This window comes from Poecilia reticulata, linkage group LG6, assembly GCF_000633615.1.
Source record: "Poecilia reticulata strain Guanapo linkage group LG6, Guppy_female_1.0+MT, whole genome shotgun sequence".
In the NCBI taxonomy this organism is placed as follows: Eukaryota; Metazoa; Chordata; class Actinopteri; order Cyprinodontiformes; family Poeciliidae; genus Poecilia; species Poecilia reticulata.
Window position 1 is genome coordinate 26,396,549 of NC_024336.1, and position 9,821 is coordinate 26,406,369.

Here is a 9,821-nt window from a genome sequence, read left to right on the forward strand (position 1 = left end):
CCAAGTTTTGCGGGGAAATAGAATGTGATAAATAAGAAAATAAGGAAATACTAAATGAATAAGGGAAATTGGAAAATGGGAAAAGTAACTATTTTCAAACAGATGTTAAATGAAAAATAGATAAAAGAAAAATGGGTAAATAAAAAAGGATATATGAGAAATTGATTAATGAAACTGGGAAATAGAAAATCAGGTTAATGGAAAAAGGAAATGGAAAAATTGTTAAATAAAAAAATGGGTAAATAGATAAAGGGATAAATGAAAAATGGACAAATGAAAAATAGATAAATGAAAAGGAGAAATTGATAATCTGAAAAATAAATAAATGAAAAAATTGGGTTAATGAAATAGGGAAATTGAAAAGTGGTTAAATGAAAAATAGATTAATGAAAAATGGGTAAAGGGATAAATGAAAAATAGTAAATGAAAAAGAGAAATTGAGAAATTGATATGAAAAGTAAATAAATGAAAAATTGGGTTAATGAAAAAGCTAAATTAAAAATGGTTTAATGAAAAATAGATAAATGAAATAAGGGAAATTGAGAAATTGATAATATGAAAAATAAATAAATGAAAAATTGGGTTAATGAAAAAGCTAAGTTATTTATTTAACAATTTTTTTATTTATTTCATTCATTTTCTTCATTTTTTGATTTATTTCACCCATTTATTTATTTATTTATTTATTTATTTAATTTTGGCTAAAACGGCTCTCCATAAGCACGGAGACGGCCCTTGTAAAAATGTTCAATAATATTCACATTCCTTGGTGGACGTAACATATTTATGGGACAGGAACCAAATGAGGAGAAGCAGCATTCAGCTTCTATGGTAAGGTAAGGTAAGGTAATTTTATTTATATAGCACATTTTCAGCAACAAGGCAATTCAAAGTGCTTTACATGAGTTAAAAGGAAATACAAACAATAACAAACCAAAGGAAAGAGAAAAGAGGAGAGAAAACTAATCTAATGTTCTAAAGTATGTAAACTAGGTGCTCCTGTTCAGGGTTGCTAAGTATCTAATACCATTTCTAAATATGCACCACAAATTTGGAACAAACTTCCAGAAAATTGTGAAACAGCTGAAACACTGGGTGCCTTTAAATCTCAACTTAAAACTCACCTGTTTAGAGTTGCTTATGGAACTTAAACAATTGGAATTTGAATCCCAACGAGGGTTCAAGCGCTAGGGAGAAAAGGGGTGCGGGTTTGAGTCCCCCCCTTGTTGAAAAGGGGTCCGGGTTGAAGTCCCCCCCCATTGGAAAAGGGTGCAGGTTGGAATCTCCCCCATTGTTGAGAAGGGTGCGGGTTGGAGTCCCCCCCCATTGTTGAAAAGGGGTATGGGTTGGAGTCTCCCCTGTTGAAAAAGGGTGCAGATTGGAGTCCGCCCCATTGTTGAAAAGGGGTGCAGGTTGGAGTACCCCCATTGTTGAAAAGGGGTGTGGGTTGGAGTCCCCCCATTGTTGAAAAGGGGTGCAGGTTGGAGTCCCCCCGTTGTTTGAAAAGGGGTGCAGGCTGGAGTCCCCCCCATTTTTTTTTCTCTGCCGATTTGAAGGGCAGAACTTTGACTCGGTGGGAAATTTTATGTTTGATTGTTTATTCAATGTTGCATGACTGTGTTTTTGTGTTTAATGATGTAAAGCACTTTGAAATGCCTTGCAGCTGAAATGTGCTATACAAATAAAATTTGATTGATTGATTGTGCAGCAATTATGGTAATTAATGTCTAGAAACAATGAATTGTACCTTTTCTAATAAATAAGAAAAGTAAGTAATAACTGTGAAATAACTAGCCAAAGCAAGATAATAAAAGACAGACTTGATTTCACTTGCATCTTTTTATTCAAACAACTGATAAATGAACTCCACAATATTAGTTATTTTGTGAGAGTTTAATGATTAATTAAATGATTCTTGGAGATAAATCTGCATTTGACGATGCTGCATTTTCATATTCCAGAGTAATAGTGCAGTTTCTATTGCAGTTTCTATCGCATCTCTCCTTACATAATCTTTTCACACTTACACCCTGATCTCTTGAAGTTTTATTTTGGAAGAGAAACAAAGAAAATCTTGTTTGTCATGAATTGGTCTTTATGGGCAATTAGGATTCCTAGTGTATATAAATGGGTAAAGAGGTCAGACCCTTCAGAATTAATTAAATTTGATGACAGAATGAAAGGTCAGATTGGCCAAAGTTTATCTCTTATATATGTTTTATATCCAATCATTATCTAGCACATTGACCCTTGCAGAGATGTAAAGGGTCAATGATTTATATACAGAAAGATATTTTTTATTGTTCAACTACCACAAAACAACATGTAACAATTATGGGCTACGCAGCTAAATGCGGCTACAAAAGCAGCATCAGAAGATGGTTCTTGAAGGAGCCTGAGGTGTGAATGAAGACACAATCACTGTTTTAGTTTTGGTGTTTTTGTATTGGTGATTGGGGGAAAAAACAACAAACAATTACAAATACACAATGAGGGTCAAATTAATTCAAAATAAATCAATTCAAAAGATTGAAGTTCTTGTCCTTAGCTCGCCATCCTTTGCTCAGAAGAGGATCTGAGGATCTGATCCATCAAAAAAAAAAAAAAACGACCTTTGAGCAGAGAGTGCTAGACTGCAATCAGCTGTGAATCCCAGTGACGCCCAGGTAACAACCGCCAACAGTTCAATAGTTCAAATCAGTTGTTTCAGAGATTTGGGTGAATTTGCCAAGGGGAGATGATCACCAAGACGCCAACAGCCAGCCACAATCACAGTGAAACAGGTGGTATTCCAACTGCGCTGGAGGCGGGGCTTTAAATAAGTTGAAGAGTTTGGGGCAAGACAGGAAGTGGGCCCGCAAAAATACAAGTCTGACTAATTGACTAATTACGGGTTACAAACAGAAGTTATTCTGAAATTTTAAATATTCAAACATTTCATTAGAAGCAAGTAGAGAATACTTGCTTCTACTTGAGGCAGTAGAAGCAAGTTTGAGGCAGTCAAATTTTGTTTGACTGCCTCAAACAAAATAACTAAACACAGGAGACTGAAACTTAGATGCATTCTTTTATTCAATCAACTGATATATGAACTCCATAAAGCATGTTGCACCTTATTAGAGATTTAGTGATTAATTAAATGATTATCTCACATGTGAGGACAGAGGATTGTGTCACTGCAGTGTGAAGCGTCGCTTTCTGCGAACATGCAGTGCAGCAGGTGTGGTGCACTCTGTGTGACCACAGCCGCACTCCTCCACATGCACATAAGTGAACTGGACGTCCGCACCAGCTTCACACGCCAGGGTAACAGTGCGGTTGCTGGTGCGTCTCTCCTTACAGCAGGAGCAGGAATGCTCCATAGCAGCTGCTGCTTCAGAGTACCTGAAAAGAACATGGATAGAAATCAGCACATTCAGTACTTCACAACTGCTTAATAAATGGTTTGATGACTTTCCAGAGGAAGACAAAACTAAAAGTAATGTCATACTTACTTGGTGAAAGTGTCGCATGATCCTTCACATGACGGCATATTCAACTCAGACTGACAGCCATTGTGGTTGATAGGAGTGATCTGGTTAACCAGTCTGCAGGCCTTCTCTTTTTCCACACCTTTTAAAATGTTAGAGGAAAGAAAAATGTCAGTTTTTATGCTTGTTTCGGTGTCTTTGACTCTAAAGAAAAGAAAATAATAATCATACTCACAGATTTTGCAGCAACCATTTGCTGCAGTCTGAATTGTGTCCTGAATAGAAAACAAAAAAACAACAAAAAGTTTGAATTTTTCTTTGTATATGATCCAGTGTGGGTTTATGCATTAAACCAGGCACTTACATTCTCGCAGTTGCTCTCTTGGAATGCTGGGCAAATGATGTGTTTGTTGGTGACTGTAAAAGTCTCACCATTCTTAACACAAGTCTTACTTTCACACTTATTTTCTGGTGGTGACCAGGTTTCTCCTTCCTGGAAATTACCGCCCAGATAACATCACACTTGGGTGTTTTAGACTTATTGAAATTAATACAAATGAACAGAGATGTTTCAGTTTACCTTTAAGAGTGTCTCAGTGCCATTAACACTGAACACACAGTGTGTCTGCACACACGTCCCACAGCAATCATCTGAGTTGGTTTTTACATATTTGAATCCCTGAAATAAAAAGCAAATTCAATTAAATCGAAGGTCAGATTAAAATACAGTTGCTTGTAAATTTATTCACACCTCTTGTCCCTTTTAACATTTTTCCAAGCAATGTCCCCATTTACAAAGTTTTTGATTTGGATCTTCTCTCCAGTAGACAAAGACAAACTTGTACACAATTGAACAGAAATTACATCATTTCCTAAACCTTTACAAACAAAATCCAGAAAGTGTGAAGTCAGAGTCACTACTTTCTGTAACAACCTTCAATGGAAAATATTTTTTGTAAGTTTTCTATGATATGGGGAAACTGAAATTTCTGCCAATCTTCCTCAATATTTGAATCTTGCCAAAGATTTTTATTCTGATTTATGTCTTGGCCTTCTTGGGGAAATTGCAACACCTAAACATGCTTAGAAATAAACCAGACATGGCAATTATGTCTCCCCACTATAACTGCTGTGAAGGGTTGAACCACTGGCAAAACATAGTTTTTCTAAGCTCTAATTAAGAAACTGTTAAATATTAATTTTATCGTTTTCTGACAACAGCAAACATTACAACTGAACAATAAAAATTGGCCCACCACACTGAAAATTGAGACATTATTAAAAAATGCTGAAAACTGTTCAATTAATTGTATTTTTCTGTATGTTTAGCTTGTCTGATTTCCACAACAAAGCAGTGAGTTTTAACTTTTGTAAATAAGCATTAAAATCCATGTAGTATTATGCATTTTGAATCCAGTTTCCTTTAGCACTAGATGGCATTTCTTTAACAGTGTTAATATGTTTACTGGTGCAGAGTATATTAGTGGACATTTACATGTAGATATCTCAGATTATGCCTAAATCTCATTTATATTTGTAGTACCTCAACTTCATATCAACACTTTCTCCCACCAGAGTGACCGTATTCCCATACACATTACATTGTCTTCCTCACCTTTCTGCATGTTTCTTCACACTGCTGCTTCTCACACTTTATTTCCATCAGACCACCAGATGAAGAGTTTGAGGAACAGAAGCAGTTCTCACATTTCTGGCCAGGAGCTGAAGAACCAGGCTGACAAATCCACATAAATTCATTGTTATACCACAAATTTAAAACGTATATATTAATAACATATAAATTGTGAAAGATCTGGACATAAGGATTGCATTGATGTATTGGTTATTGAAATGCTCCAAATAATCCAAAAATTAAAAAGTAATCTCATGCGAACCTTTATAGTGGTAGGATTAAAAGGGTTAAAAATAACTCCTTACACATTTGCCACTTACCCAGTATTCAACATCATTTAGCACACAGACTCTTTTAGGTACTAGGAAAGGAAATGAACAATTATATTAAACGGTCTCTTAAAAGTGATTCTTTATCCATTTGGCATTATGCAGGTTCAAATTGATTTGATAGGCTCACCACATCTAAGTTCTGGACAGCATTTTCCCTCTGGAACACTGATGTTTGGCTTGAATCCAACATCACAGTTCATGTTGATGTCCGGACAAGTGTGGATCTGACATTCTGTTTACACAAAGAAGGAAAACTCAGTTTATTACTAATTTAAACACTAACGAGCAGCAAACAGTAATCAGCATTATTGCTGTGTCTTACGGCAAACGTGGACAACGCAGCAGGGATTTGATGGATCAGTTTTATTGACAAGGACATAATCTGGACCCATGCATCTTGGTAAAGTTCTGTGTGGGCACTTCTTAGGCTTGCAGATCACAGTTTTGGTGGACTCATCACACACACAGTTCTGACATTGGTATTCAAATGTCTCATTGAACTAAAAAAAGAAATCAAAGTGTTGACTTTAATACCCCTAAGGGAAGAAGTAGAGGACTTTACATGAAAATCAGGTTTGGCTCACCTCACGGGGCATCCCATTAGGATCAAGACAGCCTGTTAAAACATAGTGTAAACATAATTATGTGAGTCTCTGCTCTCTCGAATTGCTAATGTTGAAATTAATCACTTTTATTTGTGATTTGGATTAAGATACTTTTCAATTCCCCAAGTATTACACACCTAATAAAAGTTATGAAAAAGACAATTCCAACTGTTTTTTTGTGAATACTTGTAAGATGTTATAAGTTATTTTGAGCTGCTTTTAGTATGAGGGGCCCTTTATAAATAAATTGATTGAATGATGTGTCAAAGAGAGAAAATTTCCAAAATGTACCCTTCTGGACAAATAATTAAAAATATGCTGCAAGCAAACTGTATATTAGATATTTGTAGACAGAGTGGGAAAGTTTTGGATGTGTTGGTTATATTCTAGACAAAACACTTTGATGTTCATTTAAAGGCAAACTTGGCTCAGTTACATTTTGCAGCTTTGGAGCTACGCTTATTTTTGTCACAAAATGTGCACTTCTCCTTTGTTGACAAATGTTTTGATGTGTCGTGGACATTATTTTTCTCTCATTAAGAACTAAAAGATATGGATTTGGTATTTCGATATTTATGGAAACAGTAGTTGTAAAAACTGCAAATTATTTTGGATAGCACACTCATAAATATCACCAGAATGTATAAGACCACAGTCAGGCAGCTAGGAAAGCAAACAGAAGGAACCAATGATTCAATCTTGAATTTTAAGAATAAAACATACCCTCAGAATTGTGATTACATACTTACCACAATTTTTAACACATATTTTTGATTCTCTGCTGAACAGTTTCATCCCTGCAGGACAAAAGCAGCCCTCTGTAGTGAAGTCCATACCTGGATCACTAGGACTGCAAGAATAACAAAAAGATCATTATTCCTTATTACATCTTAATTGCTCCTTTAGTGGTTTGTGGTTTTTTGCTGTTAATATTGCTGTCACTGGGCTTATTAGTTATATTGCTATTTATGCTGCAGTTATGGGTTTCACTTTCAGGTATGTTGAAGATGAGACAAATCTAAAAGTTGCAGTACGCTGGCCCTTGAAAACAAGATTTTAATACTTCTGCTTTGTAGACTAAAAAAAAGCTAAACTTTCCACTCCATACTCCACAGTCTAGAAGTGTTTTAGATATTTATTTTCTCTCTGAATTGCCCATAAATTGTTTGTTCATGGTTATTCTTTGCTGTGTGTGTCTATATGGCCAGGTGATGGATTCCCACCTGATGCATCTAGATTTTTAATGAGCATCACCTGATAAACTTAGTTTGATTCAAAAGGATAAGGAATTATCAGGGTTGCTTTCATTTTTTTTTTTCAATTTCCTTTTGTTTACACTAAAAATATCCAGTACCTGCCATAATAATATGAGTAAATACCTTCATATGTTAAATATTTTTTTATAACTCACCTATCCTCACAAGTTGGTTGATATGCAGGTCCACAAGGTTTATAAATTTTGCCTGATGGGCAGTCACTGGCTGTTGGTAAAGAACAACAATTTAGTTGGTTTTACTTAATCAAACTGTGAGCACAAATTAAAATTTAGATTTGAAAAACTTAATTTTGGTTTCAAGATTTCCACTTGGACAAAAATAAATATTGTACCACATAGATCAGTGTGGTTCCTCCAGTGAATACAAACTCCAACGTCAGAGCAGGCAGCAGCATAACTCGCTAAACTTGAGCATTCCACTGCATTCGCTCCGTTGTGAACAAGGCAGCTATCAGAAACACATCCTTTGTAGTAATTATCTGGAGAGATCCGGGAATGGCATTCAGCAAAGACGCTGGTGGAAAAAGAAAAAGAACAATAATCATAAGAAAAAATAATAATTTTAAAAGCTTCCAAACTAATTTACAATAATAAAAAAATACAGAACAAAGTCGCAAATTACCTGCTCTTAAGGAGTTCACATACAGAACTTGCACTGCATGGAGGTTTTGAAGGCGGTTCTCCTCCAGGCTTGCAGCCTTTATCTTTCTCTAGAAGCCAGCCATCAGCAATTTTAGTGCAACCTTCTGATACTGTTCCTCCAGGCAGCCAGCAGTCATCAGCTTGACTGTTGGTGCAAGTTCCTATCACAGATTTTGAAGTGTCATTATCTACATTCAAACCAGAAGATAAACACAGATGTTCTCCTGAGAGGGAGTTCTTACCACAATGACCCTGTGTGTTTCCTCCAAAGTACTTGTATGGAAGGTTGATACTAAATCCAGTTCTTCCAAATTTAACAACCACATTTAGACGAAGGATCTCTAAAACTAAATTAGTGCCAGTGCTCATCACTTTAACACCTTGTTTCCAATAAGGGAGCTTTTGACTCACGTCATTTGTAAATGCCTGCAAATTAATCACAACAATTCAGATATCAAAAAAAGGCTAAAACAGACATTTGATCCCACATGCAGGTACATTGTATATTGGTCAAGACATCTGTTTGTCTTTTGTAATCAGTATAAAAGTATTATATTCAGAAGGGGATCATCTTGTATTACCTTCAAATCTGGTTGTCCATTGAGAATAAAATAGGACAGTTTGATATGTTCTGCTCCATAGTTTACATTTAAAGACTGAGGACATGAAGGATCTTCCAAAGGATCACAATGCATGTTATCAATGTAAATTTCCAAGTCATCCCTTGTTGCAATTTCTTTCATCAAATAATAGGAACAGTTTCCATGGTATTTGTAGGATAGTCCATCAAATGTGCTGTAATGATGATCTCCCCACCCTTTGCACTCACCTGGAGTGATGACAAGCAATAAAATATTTATTCTGGTTAAAACAGAAGCATTTGACTGAATGTATTGATCAGCCACTATATTATGACCACTTGCATAAGATTAAGTAGGCTGTATGCCACAAATATAGCTCACACCAATTGTAAAAAGAAAGAATACAATCCACAGTTTTCCTAAAGAGTCTAGAAATGACACATTAGCAAAAAGCTATTTGAGCTGCATGGGAGAATCCCTTTGCGAAAAAAAAACTATGAAGTTGTGCTTGAATGAGCTAATGGCTTCTTTCAACCAATTTGCAACACTATTTGTGCTAATCACTGTTACGATTCATACAATTAATCATTATAATATATTGTTGTATTGTTTCTTTTTTGAGTGGTCAAAATATTTAGTTTTTGGTCTATTTCTTAAGGATTTTAACCAAATAACTTACAGTCACATTGATAATGTTGGCAGCATTGATATTCATCATATACCAGAACAGGACTTCTTCCATTGGAACAAGTTATGTTTTTGATGGGTGGACATTCATAGGGCACTATTTGAAGAGTATTACTTCCAATACATTTGGCCATGGTGCAGTTGCAAAAATAAAAGGTCTCATTTTGCTGTAATAAAGAAAAGAGGATAATCAGGAATAGGTTGATACAACTACTACAGAGTTGTAGAAACATGAAATCTAACATAAAGTAAAATAAAATATTTAAAAAGAAGAAGATTTAGTAGTTTAAAAATTAGCTTGATTACCATTTTATTCCATTTAGGACAACCTGTAGAACGGGTTAGGGCTGATTCAGTTGTAGTAATTTCCACGGTTGTTGATTCGGAAGCTGTTGTAAAGGTTGTGGTAGTAGCGGGTGTTTTGCTTGTAGATTTAGTTGAGGGTGTTGTGGATTCTATACTGGTAGTTGGTGTTTCAGTTGTAGTAGTAGATTGTGTTGGTGTTGTGGATTCTGTGATGGGAGTTGTGGTTGTAGTAGGATATGTTACAGTTGTAGACTTAGTTGATGGTGTTGTGGATTCTGTGGTTCCAGTT

At 35.5% G+C, this 9,821-nt stretch overlaps 2 protein-coding genes across 5 annotated transcripts in view; one reads left to right on the forward strand and one right to left on the reverse strand.

The window, feature by feature from the left end:
- Positions 1-9,821, forward strand: part of saal1 (serum amyloid A-like 1) — a 128,036-nt gene that overhangs the window by 67,977 nt on the left and 50,238 nt on the right. The window lies entirely within an intron of this gene.
- Positions 3,072-9,821, reverse strand: part of LOC103466488 (mucin-2-like) — a 20,009-nt gene continuing 13,259 nt past the window's right edge. The window contains exons 25-42 of the mRNA XM_008412083.2: positions 9,533-9,770; positions 9,219-9,393; positions 8,540-8,787; positions 8,201-8,384; positions 7,939-8,119; positions 7,649-7,830; positions 7,452-7,521; positions 6,790-6,890; positions 6,020-6,051; positions 5,758-5,935; positions 5,563-5,667; positions 5,424-5,464; positions 5,086-5,205; positions 4,051-4,149; positions 3,835-3,963; positions 3,706-3,745; positions 3,495-3,612; positions 3,072-3,384 (exon numbers count right to left, since the gene is read on the reverse strand). Of these exons, the coding sequence (XP_008410305.2) occupies positions 3,174-3,384; positions 3,495-3,612; positions 3,706-3,745; positions 3,835-3,963; positions 4,051-4,149; positions 5,086-5,205; positions 5,424-5,464; positions 5,563-5,667; positions 5,758-5,935; positions 6,020-6,051; positions 6,790-6,890; positions 7,452-7,521; positions 7,649-7,830; positions 7,939-8,119; positions 8,201-8,384; positions 8,540-8,787; positions 9,219-9,393; positions 9,533-9,770 (2,452 nt within the window). The 3' untranslated portion in view covers positions 3,072-3,173. The remainder of the gene's footprint in view (positions 3,385-3,494; positions 3,613-3,705; positions 3,746-3,834; positions 3,964-4,050; positions 4,150-5,085; positions 5,206-5,423; positions 5,465-5,562; positions 5,668-5,757; positions 5,936-6,019; positions 6,052-6,789; positions 6,891-7,451; positions 7,522-7,648; positions 7,831-7,938; positions 8,120-8,200; positions 8,385-8,539; positions 8,788-9,218; positions 9,394-9,532; positions 9,771-9,821) is intronic.